The following is a 17,931-nucleotide window of genomic DNA, read 5'->3' on the forward strand; positions in this document are numbered from 1 at the left end:
ATTTCGCGGGTATTTTTCCTCACGTATGATTTGGTCTCTTGGAGTTCGTTATAACTGAATTCGACTTTATTTCTTTTCAGTGGAGGCAATGGGTGTTGGAACACCCCTCCCCAAAAATTCATTAAAAAAAAACCCACGAGCAATCGTTCTTTATTCGATTTTTATAAATATATTCCCCATCAGACCACTCAAGTTTAGAGGTGTCGCGAGTTCGATACCCGGTTCGTCTTTGTCAGAAAACTTCCCTGACACAGGGGTACAACAAAAAATGGCGACTTGACCGCAGCAAAAAATTGTTATCGCACGGAGTCCCCCATCGAGGGGTTAGCGCACCAACCTCTCGATGAGTATAAGAAACAAGCCTGCCGTTCGGAATCGGCAATAAATTGTAGGTCCCGGTCTAATTAGCCCTCGTATGCAGAAAATGACCGTGGTGCGACAAAAATGATCAATGATCAGACCACTCAGTGCCGGTTGAAGATAGCTTTGAGCTAAACTAGATGGCTATCCGTCTGTAATTGCATGAAAACGATGGGTTCTTCTTTTACAAGCTTTCATTTTTCATTCATCTACTTCTTGGATTACATTTACTACCAGCACTCAAAAGAATGTCAATGAACGTTCAACAAATCTTTGTCTGCTTTCTTTATGGCAGCCCTCTTTGAATGAAAAGTCTTCGAACACACACAACTTTCTGTCTTTACAGTTACTCCATTTTGCTTTAAACCTCTTCTATAGTTTGTGTCAGGGCCTACTGTCACCCCCAAGTCGTAAAACCACCGAGATTACATGCAACGCTTTTTTTATTTCCTTCCTCATGTTAATGCTACTTGAATGGCGGAAAAATTGCGAAAAATATATTCTACGCATATTTTGTTTGAAATTAAATTTTTTTTAGTCAGAGTGACTAAAAAAATTGAATTCCACAAACTTCTTCGTGGCCCCCGTATCAGTAGCCGTGGCTCCCCTTTTGCCAGATTTTCATCCGTGCCCCCCCCCGGAATATCCTAGGGCCCCCCTGAGGTCATATGGCCCCCGGTTGAGAACCACTGGTCTAGACAAGGACATTTGTTTGACATAGGTTGTTATTAGGGCTAGGATTTCTGTGACTGCATATTTTTTTATGTATTTTTGCATATTTCGGTATTTTTACGCGATAGATCATTATTGTCATGATTTTGGAGCATTATTTTGCATATTTCAGTATAACAATGAAGAGGTATTTTTTCTCCCCCAAGCTCTCTAGCTTCATTTCCCCACAATTGACGGTTTTAGTAACAATTGGCAATTTACTTCTCCTTTAAATTTCAACAAAAAAATCTAGTCACCACTTTTTTAAAAAAGTTTTTACCCGCAGAAAAAGGTCCAAAATAATGCTTCTTTTGACTTTTTCAGGGCATAATGACCCTTTCATGTTGTCGGATAATCTACTATAAATTTGTGCTCCTCTCAGCCTGCAATTTAGTAAACTACGCAAAGAAAATTTTAAGTGCCAATACCAATTTTTTAGTCGCCATGGATTTGTCCAGCCCTGCCTTTGACATCGTTTTTGGCAATGATTGACGATTTCTCGGCGATATTAGCAACTATCGCATTTATGGATAGGATGGTAACCCTAGCATTTTTCTATGGAGCATATTTTGTTGCTTTTTAGGTCATAAAAATCCTAGCCCCCCTAGTTATTCTTCTATTCATTGATTATAGCTTCCGATAATCAAAAGTATGATGCTGTTGGCAAATCATAATCAACGTGCATGTGTGTGTGTATGATTTCAGACCTGACGAAATCAGAAATGAATCTGTCCGACGTCACCAGAAACGACGTCGTTCCGACCTCGAGGGAGAAGAGGAGTGCCTTGGAATCCATCAAACACTGTGAGTAGTTTTTTCTCCTACTTTTCTACGTTAATTCAGTTTTCCTCGAATGTGGACGGACATGATAATATAGCCTTGATAACTCACATTCAGGGCATGATCTTTTGCTTCCCGCAGCATTGAGGCGCCACACGTTGCAGCTGACCGAAGTTCCGGACCTGTCGAGCCTCAAGATCGGGTTGAGTCCGAAGAAGAGCAATAATGCCAACATGAACGATTCCAAGAACTGTCCGTCACCGTTCCAAAACCTACCGAACGTCCTCAAAGACATTCCGGCCGAAGTCATCAACCAATACGAAAAGATGAACCACCAGGTGAGGACACTAGTCTCATGTTCTTTCGCCACAGAGAGTTGTACGGCCTACGTCAGAAGTGGAGTTCCTCAGGGAAGTGTCCTTGGCCCCATACTTTTTTCACTTTTTATCGATAAACTCGATCAGGGTATCGATGGGATTACTAGCAAATTCGCAGATGAGGTGAAGTTGATGGGGGTAATCGGGAATCAAACCAATAGGGAGTCGCTCCAGACCAGTATAAACAGGATTGCAGCATGTGCAAATGAATGGAGCATGACGTTTAGCGTTGATAAGTGCATGGCCACTCATTTTGGTTCGAGCAACCCACGGTTCTCTTACGAATTGAATGGTGTCACTATCCCGGATGCAACTAGGGTCACCGATTTGGGAATTCTCATTGACGAGTGACTTAGGTTTTCTGAACATTGTTCAGCGGTGGTCAAAAAAACGAATAGAATGCTTGGTCTCATTTTCAAAAAAGTCTCTTCGCGTTCTTCTAAAGTCATTCTTCCGCTTTTTCGAGGCTTAGTTCGTCCTGGACTAGAGTATGCTGTAAGGTTTTGGAGACCATACCTACAGAGGGACATAGACTTGGTTGAAGGGGGTGCAGAGAAGAGCTACGCGTGTCCTTATTGGCACACAGTGCTTGAGTTATGAAGAGAGACTTCAATTTTTGAATATGTTTACATTGGATGAATGCAGGTGTCGAGGAGATATGATCGAAGTGTTTAAAATTTTCAATGGGATGGATAGGATGGACCATGAACTTTTAGTACACCGCCAATCGACTGCTTTTACAAGGGGACACCAGTATCGATTGGTGAGGGACAATGCAAGGTTATGGTGTCGCAGGGAATTTTTCTCCAATAGGGTTGTTAATAAATGGAATAGCTTACCCCCGGAGGTAGTAAATTGTAACACAATTGACACGTTTAAAAAGAAATACGATAAACATGTTGGGGTAAATCGAGAAGCTCGATCCATTCTTAGAATAAGACAACCATAAGTATTCTTTATGGGCGTTGTATAATATTTAATCATGTGTATATATTGTTTATAATTTTTAATTGCATTTTTAATTGGGTTGCTGTATTTTTGAAATATATGACATCCATATTTTTATGGACATCTTTTTTTTTATCAGCCACCTCGTTGGGCATTTTGCCTTTTGTGGCGTTGTATTTGTATTTGTACAATGGTACAAACATTCACTCATCGTCACTCACTTCACTTCTGAAATTTAGATGACAACATTGAAAAATCAGACGCAACACAATACACGCATTCAGACTGTTAAGTACACACACTCACACTTCAGACGCAACTCAACTCACTCGGTAGTAAATTGCCCATCGCGATCGACTGAAGTTGTGTTCGGTTTGATAGAAAGAAAGTCTTATGTTGTTAAGAGAGAAATAGAGAGAGAGAGATGCAGTGTTGTCAACAGGGTTTGTGCAGAGCATTTTTCCCCCCGAAATGGGCAATATCGCCTAGAGGTGTCCTTAGGTGCGGTCACACTGGGCCCTACACTCACAGTAAACTATTAGAACCTTTCATCAATTCTCAAATTATTTCTTATATTAATTCTGAATTTTCATCGTCTGTAGCTTTTTTATATAAATTGTTAATCTTGAATTTTCATCAATTATTACTTCATCGATTGTTAATTTTCATCAATTCTCTGGAATTATTTCTTGCATTAATTTCGAGTTTTCATGAATTCTGGAATTTTTTTTTCCGCCCGTTAAATCTGAATTTTCATCAATATTCTGCAGTTTTTTTATTTCATTAATTCTGAATTTTCATTTGTGAGTATATATTTTTCAGCATTCTTGTATATGTATTCTGTGATAATTTGCATGAATCCTTGGATGCCGGATTCCCCTTCCCACAAAATTGATAAAATTGGGGTTAGGGGGCACCGAGATTATTTTCGTTTCGGGCTCCACGTCTGATAAGAGTGGCCCCGATATCACCCGTGGGGGTGGATACTGGAATAGGTCGGGAATGGTGGAAGCTATATATGGATACAATATGAGAGCCTATGGATAGATTGGCTTATTAAGGGAGATTTTGGTTATGAGAAAACTAGGAACAAATAATTTCGAAATCAGTCGAATATACATGTATAACATTAGAGGTGCATAAACTTTTCAGGTTTTTCGTCACCCACTATTATTTTCAAGAGCCGAATGAAGACTGAATTGCTTCTTGGAGGTCCGTGTAAAGCTGAATCGTTCTCTCTCTTTTTTAGTTGTTGGATGAAAGCTGAATTGCTTCTTCGATGCCTCCACCCCCCATAAATCTGAATTACTTCTAGTGAGAGAAGAGGGTACCTACTGTGTAAAAGCTGGATTATCCCTTCCAGGAATCGCACATAGAGCTGGATCGTTCCTTCGAGTGTCGTACGAGTCCTCGGTTTTTAACTAATCCCCACCCTCACGCTGTACGCGACGCAAAAATCCGGCTCTTAGGTCGGGATTACACTATAAAAGTTTGATAAAAAACTTTTATCAAACTTGAAAAATTTAACTAATGAGCTCATCGATTACATTTGAGCGGTTGGTTTTTATCAAGTGTTGTATTTTTAATTGGGTTGCTGTATTTTTGAAACATATGACAACCATATTTTTATGGGCATCTTTTTATCAGCCACCTCGTTGGGCATTTTGCCTGTTGTGGTGTTGTATTTGTATTTGTATTTATTTGTATAAGATTTTTCATCACAAAAATCAGTAGTGTAATCCCGGCCTTGGGAGAAAACACCGCTCATTACCCGGTTTTCTTTTTTCTTTTCTTTGTATTAATGGAAAAGGGTAATAAGTAATTGAAAAACGTTACTGTGACTGTGTTGAATCCACTGTGTGGGTACATACGTCAGTTTGCATATAGAAATGTCCTCTCCACTTGTCAATACAAGATTCATCGAAAGACTGGCTATTTGTGGAGATGAAGATTACAAGGAAGAAAATGCATGTGGCCATCAGGTTGGCCTATGTCATTCACGAGCTATTAGTTGATTGTTGACGCCGTCCATGTACGGTGCATTTCAACATATATACGCTCCAAGGTTGAAATATTCTATCTGCTTCCATAACTTAGATGGTAGGGCACTCGTCCGGAAAGCGAGAGACCGGGGTTCGAGTCCCCGTGGGGGGGGGGGGCGGTGATGAATTTTCTTCCTTGTAATCTTCATCTCCACAAATAACCAGTCTTTCGATGAATCTTATACGTCAGTTGCTAACTAATATTGAATTCCATTGATGTGAATGATTTGAAGAGTTCTAAAATTTTTTGTCGGGTGATTAATTTTTTTAACATGACCGTCTGTCATTGTGTGCCGTGTTTTCCCCTAGGAGCTGGTCATACTAGCCATCCACCAGCAGACGGAAATCGAGAGCCTGAGGGACAAGATATCCGACATCGAGACTTACCTGGACAACCTGTTGCTGAGGGTCATGGAAACGTCTCCGCGTCTCTTACAGAACCCGTATAAGCCCGTCAACCTGGCATGTTCGAGGTACGTACACATCTACACCAGTGTACTCATCTACGCCAATGTTTTTCAATCAGCACTTAACAGTGTAGACCCACTAGGTTATATCCCAAACATTTTGTTTCATCGTCCCCTTTCTTCAGGAAAAAAAAAATTCTTATCGCCCCCAACCACCACCATTTATGGCAGAAGGCCTCCGCGCGAAGCTCGTGCGTCACTGAAGAAGGTCACCTCACCTATAGCCATTGGATATACTACAAAAAAGAGTAAAGATGGCGCATGCGTCAGCCGTCTATATCCAGTGGCTATAGGTGAGATTAAGGCCCTTATTCAAATGGCTATGAGGTGAGATTACCCTCTTCAGTGACGTCACGAGCTTCTTACGGAGGCCTTCTGCTATAGATGGTGTTGCCCCAACTCAGGCGAACATATAGGATCCTATGTTATACCCTTAGCTTCTATCGCCCCCCCCTCCTCCCCCGCTATGCCATAGGCACTCACTTTATTCTGAAACGCATCCCGCGGACCACATTTCAAAAACCAATACTTTGTCCATTGATGACGCCCTGGCAGAATTTTTGCCTCCAATGTAATAAGAGTTAATAAAAGAACAATCTTCTTGTACATCTTTTTTTTATCAATTTTAAATCTTGGTTGTTAACTCAAGAAGATTTAAGTTATCTGTTTGATATTGTAATGTAATCTTTTCTTATCTTGCATACGCTGCTAAATGCCAAATATTTTGTTTATCAATTCCATTCCTGTTGCCACTTATTTCTTGGTGTTATATAATATATACAGGGTGATTACAAAAAAACTATCCCGACATATGGGCCCCTAACTATCATACCATTCACAGAGACTGGATGAAATTTTGGCATAAGGTATTATGATGTATGCGCTCAAGAATGATATGGAAAACAACAGTGTCACTCTAACAGTTACGATTACAGTGAGAAAATTTCGAAAATATCAAATGGCAACACCAATTTTTTTTATTGGAATGTGATCTCCATTGCGAAAAACCCTAAATAGCGTTCGAACGGCAACTGTAGCATGAAAATCACCGGCGGTAGATAGACTAAAAGTGAGGACAACCAATAAGGACAGAGAAGCAGCATAAAATAAAGCATTTTATTGTGTTTTCCACATGACCTTGTGGAGGACTAATCAGGCTGGGATCTCAGCCGAAGAAACGGTGTGACGAATGAAACGAACATTAATGCTCTGGTGCACGGCAAAGTCCTTTTTACTTGCCTAGCTCCGGGGATTTTCGTGCTACAGGTGCCATTCCAACGCTATTTAGTGTTTTTCAGTATGGAGATCGCATTCCAATACAAAAAACTTGGTGTTGCCATTTGATATTTTCGAAATTTTCTCACTGTAACCGTAACTGTTAGAGTGACACTGTTGTTTTCCATATCATTCTTGAGCGCATACCTCAAAATACCTTATGCCAAAATTTCATTCAGTTTCTGTCAATGGTATGATAGTTAGGGGCCCATATGTCGGGATAGTTTTTTTATAATCACCCCGTATATATATGTGTGTGTGTGTGTGTGTTTTTCTCTCGTTATTATTTATGCCGACAGATATGTATCGGATATTGTTTTGTGGGCTCTCAAGCTTGCTTAAGGCCGTTAATATTATTAGCCCCTAAATGTTTTGTAATTGTTTAAAAATCTTAAATAAAGGAAATATCTATCTATCAAAAAAAAAATAAAAATAAATAAACGTTTCTCAACCTATGGTCCACGGATGGCGATCATACGTGGTGATAGCATACGTAGTCCGTGGCGATGGCGTAGGTGGTCCGCAGGCGGACTTGATAATTTTTTAAAATAACTCTTTTAACTGAATGAAAAATCATTCAATTGTTGCAATTTATATATTATTAATACCCATATGGGTTCAATTAAAAATTGCACCTTCTCTTACTTAGGTTCGCCCATACCTCATCAACGAATATGCAGGGAAAAATTCGATCCTAAATACGTGATGTCACTGATTGTAGCCGAAATATGTAACTTGTGACAAATTTGTTAATTACTGCAAAAAAATGGATGAAAGTGGGGAAATAAAGGGCTGTGAGCTGCTGCTAATCGTAGTAAATAAAAATGTATTTGACGCAAAAAAATTCAAATGAATAGCTGACCATATTTCATTGAGAAAAAATAAGGGGAACACTGGGGGATTTTTTAAATACCGTACTTTCCAAAATAACACCATGTTCTACATTAATCATTATAACTTCTGTATTCAAGCTATTCAAAAAAAAAAAATCCCTGATATTGCCTGTAGAAAGATGAAGCATTAATATTAATCATTTTTTTATTTCTTATGCAGCTCAAATATGGATTTTTTTAGAAATTAGATTTTGGACCGTAGTTGTGTCAAGACGTCCCAACTATAGTCCATCAAATATTTCGTGTTATAAATCACCTGCGAACCATAGTTGAAAGAATGCACTACAACTATATGCAGAGGCGGGTTTAACAGCGGGCGCACCGGGCTCGCGCCTGGGAGCCCCGACTTCTATAAAGGGCCCCGAAAAACCTAAACTTCACACTTTCTCGTAATTTAAGGGAGCCCAATATTTTCTTTCGCGCCCGGGGCCTCGGACTTTAATCCGCCACTGACTATCATATATCCATCTTTATCCTATTTGCTAGAAGATGAAGAATGGGTTTTTCTAAATTCGACCCCTTATGGGGGGGGGGTCAAAAACGGGGGTTCCTAGAAAAATCATGCCGAGCCAAAACCGCTGAAGCTCATCATGGAATTTGGTTAGGCATTTCGTTTCATGACGGAAAGACTAACTATGAAGGGGTTTTTTGAAATTCAACCGCTAAGGGGGGTTCATAAGGGAGTTTAATAAGGAGGGTCGTATGCAGAAATCACTCCAAGTGAAATCGCTGAAGCCATAAATATGAAATTTAGTCAGTATTATATTTTACAATGTGGATACCCACTAAGACGGGATTTCTGAAAATTCATCCCCCAAGGGGGTATGGGGGGGGATCAAATGTTACATGGGGGAATAATCATCGATGACTAATTTTCAGATTACCAAATCCACGCGAGCGAAGCTGCGGGTAACAACTAGTGGTCCATAAAAATGTTTGGGCCATAATTGAGAGCAAAGTACAATTTTCTATTATTTTTCCTATAATTATTTTTATATACACGCACGCAACAGCAAAAACGTTTATTAAACATATGTAAATACTAAGTTACCTATAATATACAGAACATCAATAGCGCAGAACGGCTTGTTGTAGTAACAAGTTACTACAACAAGCCCAACTTTATCGATTATCGATGATTTAGTGAGCAAGGGCGTTTGGAACATAGTTGTGGCCTGTGAAATTACGGTACTGTAAAATACGGGGCATCGCGAACTGTCATCAAAAACGTTGCCATAATTACGCAAATTTATTGGTGTATTGGTAATAAATACTCTATTTATTGGTAAAATCGCTGAAAAGCGGTAGCATTTCTCGTCCTGGGGTGCCATGCACACGATCATCGTGTTGGAATTGGCAGCTTGTCAGTGCTTACTCTCCATGGAAACAGATCTCATAATCACCAGAGGCGCATTAATTTTTTCCGCCTGCGGGCGCTACACGAATTTCGCCGACCTTCTCCCATTCTAATCTAATTTTTTTGACTACTCTCTTTCCCCGAATTCGCCACCCTGTGCTATAACCCGCTTGACATCCATCTTCCCCCCACTCCTGCAAGTACACCTGTGTCCCTAAGTCATTGTTTTATTCACTCCCATGCTCACACACTCTATAAGTCACTCTTTTGTCCTTCACATGCTTGCCTGAACACTGTTTTGGTCAGTCGCATGCTTGCCTGAACACTGTTTTGGTCAGTCGCATGCTTGCCTGAACACTGTTTTGGTCAGTCGCATGCTTGCCTGAACACTGTTTTGGCCGCTCACATGCTTCACATTGTTTTGTTTTGGTCACTCACATGTTTCACATTGTTTTGGTCACTCACACTTACACACTCGCTTTGGTCACTCGCTTACACACTGTAAGACACTGTTTTGTGTCTTACACAGTGTTTTCAGGGCCGTCTTAAGAGCATCATGGGCCCCCGGGCCAATTGGTTCTTCTAAGGCCCTACCTGGAAAATTCTCGGAAATTTCAGCTAGTTCTCATGTTTGTGAGGCCCATTTTCTGTTGAGGCCCCCGGGCCGTGCCCGAGTGGGTCCTTGTGTTAAGACGGCACTGAGTGTTTTGTGTCTTACTTGTACACGCTCTGGATCACTCTTTAGTTACTCACTGACATGGTTCCCCTTGCTTTATGGGTCACTCTTTTGATAATTTGCACATTTATCACGGTCTTGGTCATTCTTTTGGTCATGCACATGCTAATACTCACTCTAGGTACTGTTTTGGTCATTCACAAGCTTGTACACGCTCTAGATCAGTGGTTTTCAACCTTTGGAAGTCTACGGCCCGGTTCATTTTTTTGCGTGTGAAAGTCCTAGTAATACATGACTAATAGTAAGAAATAAATGGGCAAAAATGATACGGTGAACCACTCACGGCCCGGTTTGACTGATGTCAGGGCCCGGCATTTAAGAAACAATGCGAGATCTAGATCACTCTTTTGCAAACTCTCTAGGTCACTCACTGGCATAGTTCAGGTCCTAGCTGTCTGGTCCGAGACGTATTTATTGATGTTTATACAAATTTTGTGCCGTCCTCCCCTTCTACTAACTTTCTTGACCAGTCATTCTTCAAATGGGCCGCTGCCGCCCTGGTCTCATTAAGCCTCCCTGTAAATACGCCACTGATAATCACTCGTGATCCATGGGGGCTCTTAAATGCACCTGAGGCTCCCCTTGCATTAAGGCGGCACACATGCACATGTGTATACTATATTATCTTCTTCATTTCACAATTTACTATACCACATAGTACGCGTATTAATTAATCATTTTTCGCTTTGCTGTTTCAGGTGAAGAATATGCAAATTCCTACGATTTTTATGCATTTACACGTGAAACGGCGTCCATTTTTGCGTACAAGGGGTTTGAGAAATCACCGTCTCTTTTTTTATTGTATACAGTAAAAATAATTTATTTTATGAACATTATACAGCGTTTGTTGTATGTATATACTGTATACTGTTTTGTAGGTTTTGCGAATGCGATTTGTGTTTTTTTTAGATCTGAATTTATGATATTGGCTTCCAATTTCTCGCCATGTATGCGTTTTGTGAACGGTTGAATTGGGGAAAAATGTGTAAATCGGTGACCCATATCTTCCGTCCATTTTTCTCACTATATGTAGCGCCATCTATCGAGGGTATCGTTGTTAAATGGCGTTTTCTTCAGTTTATTTTGAAGAGATTGAGAGATCATAACCAGGACCGTATAATTTCGGAAGGGGGGCCCTAAGTTCACGTAGGACCTCCCAGGGGAACTGAATAGGAGTAGAAGAAATTCAGCCAAGCACTGGATGCTTATCTACATCGCAGCTCCCCGAAGTACACGTCAGGGCCTTGATAAAAATATGAATATGTTGCCGAGGACCACAACTGGGTGCTGCAGCTTGTTTCAGGTCAGTCGGGGCAACAACGCATTTTGGTGCCCCCCCCCCCGTAATGTTAAAGGAGAAATGATGAAATTTATACCCCCTGTAGAACGGCCTGCCCCCCCCCCATTCCCGTTGTGGCCTTGATGTTGCGATAGGCTTAACCCCCCCCCCCCCCCAATTTTTGAACCCTCTTAACTCTTAAGATGTCTCATTTGCCAATGAATATATGTTGTTCACATAATGGAACCCCCCTACCCCTTCAAAATCATAGAAACAACGGCCCCAGCCTTTGGGCAAAGGGGCATTTGCATATGTGGAAAAGTTGCTCAGCCTTGGCATACTTTCCATCTGGCAAAATCTATCTTCGCTGGCTCCACAGGAAGATCCATTATGACTTCTTGGTTTGTCCAATGTAAAACCTCGCCCAATCGCCCAAAAACTGATTGTCCAGCCCCATTGGCCATAATGTAGTCCATCCCCCCCCCCCAATGCACCCTTTCCAACGATTCTGCAAGATCCCATCTTTCTTTATTGCTAACTGGGGGCTCCCCTTACTCAGCTGTGTCACCATGATTGTGTATCCATTTCCTCCCTGCATCCCATGATGCCATATGAAATACACACACGCGCACACCCTTAGGCCGGTGATGGTTTTTTGATACTTCCACTGACTTCAATGCGGATCTTAAACCAACGCCCACGATGCTCTGTAGGCCTGTTAATTATATTCATTGTCTTCGAAAAAACTTGTCCAATGGCCCATGATTCAGCTTCTATAGATACCGTTGGCCTCATCGCAATACCTTTCTCTACAACTCTTGATAGATGCTAGCCTTGCCAACGACCCCACGATGCCATCTTAATTTCGTGGTTGACTCTGTTACGGTCACCAATAACATCAAGATCACCAAGACCAGACTCACAGAAAGGCGGAGTCCCTAGAGAGAGAGAGAAAGCAACCGGACATCAACACCAGCAGTTCCTACCCGCTGTTGCGTACAAGAAATTATCCTCGCCAAATTCGATAGCCGCGATGCCATCTCATCAGTGTCGTTGCCTCAATGCAAGTAGTTGCCCGTGATTTCGTCATGATAGAATCATTTGCCGGGCATAACGCATGTATAAGCATTCCCTTGAACAATAAGTCCACTGAGATTTTAATAGCATCAAAGTTGAGCCTTTGATTAATGCCACGCGATGCCCACGACCGTCTTAACAACACCATGCTTCCCCCGCCGGTAAAGTAATGTTCCAGGGGCCCCTACATAGTTGGAAATGCTTTCCTACCTATTCACATACTCACTCTCGAAAATCATTGTACCGAATCTCATGGGCCAGGTCGATAAGATACTCTCCTAAAGTACCAATGGATGTGTAAAGGTGTCGCGAGAGTTCGATACCCGGGGTTCGGCCTTGTCAGAAACTTTCCTGACGCAGGGGTACATCAGAAACGGCGACCTGAACAGAGAAAGATACCGCAGAGAGTCCCACACCGCACAAAAAAAAAAACTATCGTTCGGAATAGGCAATAAATTGTAGGTCCCGGTATAATTTGCCTTCGTGTGCAGAATATGACCGTGGTGCGACAAAAAATGATCAAATGATCAATCCGAATCTCATTATCACCGTGCCCTCCCACCCCCATGCATTTGAGGTCCCCCGGGCCGTGACTAAAGGCCAGAACCCACTACACTGACGTGACGTGATTATTACGTCTCGTCAGCGGCGTTGTGCATTCTGATTCGTGGAAATTCAGCGACGCCAAAATTCTGTGACGTGGAATTCCCACGTAACAGAATTTTCACGAACCAGAGTTCACAACGTCTCGGATATGATGGGAAATTACGTCGCGTCAGTGCAGTGTGTTTCGGCCTTAAGTGTGCCCATGCATGAAGACGGGTCAGATGATGCCAACATTCAATATCACTTCCCATCCTTGCCCAAGAAAATTATCAGAGGGGCTTTCACATGCACATAGTGCTTCGACTCGAGCTATCCTGGTGTGTCCATGTTTTGAAAACCGTGTTTGTACAAAAACATGTGCCTGTTTTTTATAATTCTATTTCTAAATGACATGACCAGTGAATTTTCATGCGATGCCAATTTGCACACGATTTGTAATGCTATTTACAATGGATAGAATCAAAGCAGTACTTGATATGATGAACATGGTATATTATTATTATTACATGTAATGGTATAGTTCTCTAGAACAAGTGACATCATTACCGAGTGAATCCCATGTGTTGTCATGTTGTACAACTCGATATCGTTTGTTCAATTGTGTAATTTTGTATATATTTTTGTGTATTTTTTTGTGTCGTTGGAAAATATTTTTATGAGAACAAAGTTGTATACTTTTTCGTAATTCATTAAAAACAACTTTTTGTTAACATTTGCGTTGGTTTTTTTTTTCCCCCTGACATTACGCATTACACTGTTTGCAAAATTACAAATCGCTTAGAATCGTGTAAAACTATTTTAAATTGCCCCAATCAGACCAGACCAGACCAGAATTGCCCCGATGGTGACAGAATGGGGAGTTATTGGAGAGTGTGCTTTCCCTTTAACTAGCCATTCCTGTGCCCTGTGCAAGAATTTTGCATTTAGACCCCCCCCCCCTTCTGGGCCCTCCTTCCAAGTGGACCATAACGATTCTCATTTTTTGTTTTTCCCGATATAAATTGATAAATTTGTTACAAAAGGGGGACGTGAAAGTCTGGTCTGGGGGCTCACAAAAGATCCCAGCCTGGGAGTCAGGGCCATAGCTTACCTTCTGGAGGCCCCGGGGGCGGATATTTTCTTGAGGACTCTTAAAAAAAGAAAAAAGTATGTAAATAAGTGTGTGTAAATTTTTTGTGAGGGCCCCATTCGACTCTGGGCAGTGCCCTGGTCGCCCCAGCTAGTTACGACACTGGGTCTCATATATATCCGATGTTAAATAAAACTTCTTTACAGCCATTGAATCCGAGTTTGAATTTTCGTCAACAGCTAGTAGCAGCAGCGGCGGAATTTTGTGTGTGTGTGATTTTATTTCAATTAAAAAATCACGTACGTGTAAATTAATCTCGAAACATTATCGAAATTAAAAAAAAAAGTCATGTGGATGGGTCCTATCCATATATATTTTCAGAATGTAGGGGGCGCTGACTCCTTGTTACATTACAGCAAGCTGTGCAACAAAAAGCGCCCAAAATTATGAATTACACAAGATTTTTTTTCCCGATTTATTTTACGGCAGCAACCCTGAGGGGTCCCCAACCTTTTACTAATCACGAGCACAGAGTCTGTACTCCTCATCAAAAGAAGAGCACCCTTACAGCAAGTTTGACAAACGAATGCACACAAAATCAGGATGATTTCAATCCGTGAATGCAATTGTGGTCATGGTCCACATCCACATGGTCACACATCCCACAAAGTGTTTAATTGGAATTGATCAAGTGCTCGCAGCACGAAATCGGACACGAGCATCGAGCACCCTGGGTGGTTCAGGGAGCACCGTGGTGCTCGCGAGCAACAGGTTGAATATGGCTGCTCTAGCAGGTGGTACCCGAGGGGCCATTCAAGTCTTACGTAAGCAGATTTTCAGCCATTTTTGATCCCCCCCCCCCTTGTCAGCAAAACACTGACCCCCCCCCCCTGTCAGCAGCTTAGAATATTTTATATCTTCAAAAAGGGATGGTTGATGACGTAAGCAACCTTCAACTCCTCCCCCCCCCTCATCAAAAGTCAGCGAATCCGAAACCCCCTCTCGATGCTGACGTAATACTGGAAACCCACAAACTGAACTGCATGACAGGTTCAGTTCAGGGCCGTCTTAAGAGCATCACGGGCCCTCGGGCCAAGTGATGTTTTTGAGGACCTACCTGGAAAATTTCAACCACTTCTCATTTTTGTGAGGCCCTCTCCTTCCGAGGCCCCAGGCAGTACCCGGGTGGACCCATGCGTTAAGATGGCACTGGTTCAGTTTTCTTCTGGGCATAACGAAACGTCTGAAACAAAGAACCTACAATAAAGCAGACGACAGCATTCAGTACAGTGCCTTACGAGTGAAGCCCATAAACTGATCTGAACGGCCAGTTCAGTTCTTTCTTTAGAACATAAGGAAACGTCCTAATCAAAGAAACAAAGAGCCATTCACACTTTTGACATTCAGAAACTCGTCTGCAAGTTCACGAGTTCATCGTTAGATGGCTGCACATACAACAATAGGTCTCATCAGGTCCGTAACGTACCTTCAAGGGGCCCCGCCGGGTACAGGTGTAGGATTTTCTCAATGGTAAATCAAGGCCATCTGCAAAAGAAGGAGGGGAGGCAAAACAGCGAGAGTTGGTGGGCTATAGTCCCCTACCACCATGGTGCCCACATCCTAGAGCAGGGCTCATGGGCTAGGATTTTCTGCGGGCCCTCCGGTCAGACTTCTCACGGGTCTTTCTGTAGTTAACTTATAGCGTGAAAATGCCAAAAAATTATGAGAATTGTTCCAGGCCCCCAGGGCTACTACTACTACTAAACCCAGACATGCACCTCGTCCATATTCCTTTGTGGAACCTCAAACGAATTGGTACATGCGGGAATGTGCGTGTACGTGTAGTGAAACCTGATGTGAAGTTTGTTTCTGTGTAATGCCTGTTATGTGTAGTGCTGCCATCTTCCACCAGTTTTTCTAACTATGAGTGAAGTGTAATGATTGAATAATTAATCGTTGTAGGCCTGTTGCTCTCTGTGGCGAGACTTTTTAATGGGGAGATCGGCTCGCATTTGCGACTCAAAGTTGGGAACCACAGGAAACCAACTTCAGCCGACCACCACTGTGGTGACGGTGGGGTTCGAACCCGGATCCTCGCGACGCGAGTCCGTCATTATGACCACTTAACCACCGCAGCAGCTAGAATCCTGTCAGCTCCGCCTTTGTGGGGGCCCATGAGTGTAGGTACTTGCCCCAGGAACTTTGAAATTCCTGAAACTTTCTGGGGGCAAGCACAACTTTAGAGGTTGAAGACCACTGTGTGTGCGTGCGTGTGATCATTCACACCGTTACTCCTTCACTTTTGATTTTACTCATACTGTTACTCACTCTCTCTGTTGGGGCAAATTTTCCGGATCCTCAGGGCGGGGTGTCACCCTCCTTACGTTACTTTTTCTGATACTTTAGTGTACACAGCAGCTATTACATCCATTTTCCAAAATGTTCACTTATTTAATTTAAAATTTAATTAAAAAAAATTTTAAGAGGCAGGACCACTGTGGTGGTCGAGTGGTTATAGTGCCGGACTCGTGATGCGAGGATCCGGGTTCGAACCCCACAGTGGTGGTCGGCTGAAGTTGGTTTTCTGTGGTTCCCAACTTCAAGGCGCAAATGCGAGCCGATCTCCCCGTTAAAAAGTCTCGCCACAGAGAGCAACAGTCCTACAACGGTAAATCATTCAACCATAACACTTCACTCATAGTTAGTAAAACTGGGGGCAGATGACAGCACTACACATAACAAGCATTACACAGAAACAAACTTTACGTCAGGTTGCACTACACGTACACGCACATTCCCGCACGTACCGATTCGTTGGGGGGTTCCGCGGGGGGGGGGGGGGGTTGCATGTGTGGTGTAGCGGTAGTAGGTAGGGGCTCGGGGATCAGCCACCTCGTTGGGCGGTTTGCCTGTTGTGGCGTTGTATTTGTATTTGTATTTGATTTAGCTTACGGGGTGCATTGAATACCTTCGAGAAGAATAGAACGGACCATAAATATACTTTGTATAAACGCCCTCTCTTCGTCCGTTGAGACCTTCGTCCAGTTGAATACCGACTTCCTATCAACTGTAGGAAAAGGTAGAAAGTACCGATTAAAACGCAAATCAGAAACGAAATCAGTACTCACATAACTTTATGTAATGCTCAACCGCAGAATCATCCGTAAAAGATTGGTTACGCAATCAATGTTCAATCACACTGTATGGAAATACACTAAAACACTTTCTAATTATTTTATTGTTCAATTTACTTTACGTACCTTATTTAAAATAATCCGTAAACTTAGATTGATGCATATTTTGCTCTTTGAGCCTTCAAAATCTCATCTGTACTAGCAAGAGAGCTTGAGGCAAATGTTTCAAGCCCTATCTTCTCAGTTCGCTCCAGAAAATGACGCAGCGTTTTTGCAGAATGTTCGGCAGTTTTCACAGTTACGTTTCAAGAAATCATCTTCTACTGCATTTTTGCCACCCGAGTCAACCATACACTCACTCATAACTTCAGTTTCAGTCAAGGTGCTGCAAGCTCGTAGTGAATTTGGTCCATTTCCACCAAATCGGAAAATGAAATTTCTACTAGTTTCAAGTGTGTTTTAGTAATGTCCTAATGTTCAGAAATTCGAGTGAACCACCAGATCATCATTCATCACTGACATGATTGGTTTCAAACCCCCATCTTTCTTGAAGCAATTTTGAATTTTCTGTTTGCTGACTTTTTGCCATGCTGAACAAGCCATCTACCCCATCTATCATAGTATCCGCCTGTAATTGAAAGGACCCATAAACATAATGGGCTGTCATGCAAATAACACTTTCTTATCAGTTTCCTACACCTCCAGACAGGGTCGTCTTAAGAGCATCATAGGCCCCCCGGGACAAGTAATTTCACTGAGGCCCTCTACCTGGCAAATTCTCGAAAAATTCAGCTGCTTCTCATTTCTCTGAGGCCTCTCT

General features: G+C 42.1%; 1 protein-coding gene across 4 annotated transcripts in view; it reads left to right on the plus strand.

Annotated features, from left to right (window-relative positions):
• Rip11 (Rab11 interacting protein) overlaps positions 1 to 13,618 on the plus strand; it is a 49,309-nt gene extending 35,691 nt beyond the window's left edge. For 2 of the 4 annotated variants that reach the window (XM_089254166.1, XM_089254168.1), the window contains 4 exons: positions 1,777 to 1,875; positions 1,969 to 2,189; positions 5,528 to 5,691; positions 10,645 to 10,774. In XM_089254166.1, the coding sequence (XP_089110292.1) occupies positions 1,777 to 1,875; positions 1,969 to 2,189; positions 5,528 to 5,691; positions 10,645 to 10,648 (488 nt within the window). In that variant the 3' untranslated portion in view covers positions 10,649 to 10,774. Of the gene's footprint in view, positions 1 to 1,776; positions 1,876 to 1,968; positions 2,190 to 5,527; positions 5,692 to 10,644 lie in introns of all 4 variants that reach the window. The other 2 variants (XM_089254169.1, XM_089254167.1) reach the window with 2 other exon arrangements.
• The last annotated feature ends 4,313 nt before the right edge of the window (positions 13,619 to 17,931 follow it).

Source organism: Pholcus phalangioides, unplaced genomic scaffold, assembly GCF_987345545.1.
Source record: "Pholcus phalangioides strain wild (caught in Gottingen) unplaced genomic scaffold, Ppha-v1.0 ptg000040l_1, whole genome shotgun sequence".
NCBI lineage: Eukaryota > Metazoa > Arthropoda > Arachnida > Araneae > Pholcidae > Pholcus > Pholcus phalangioides.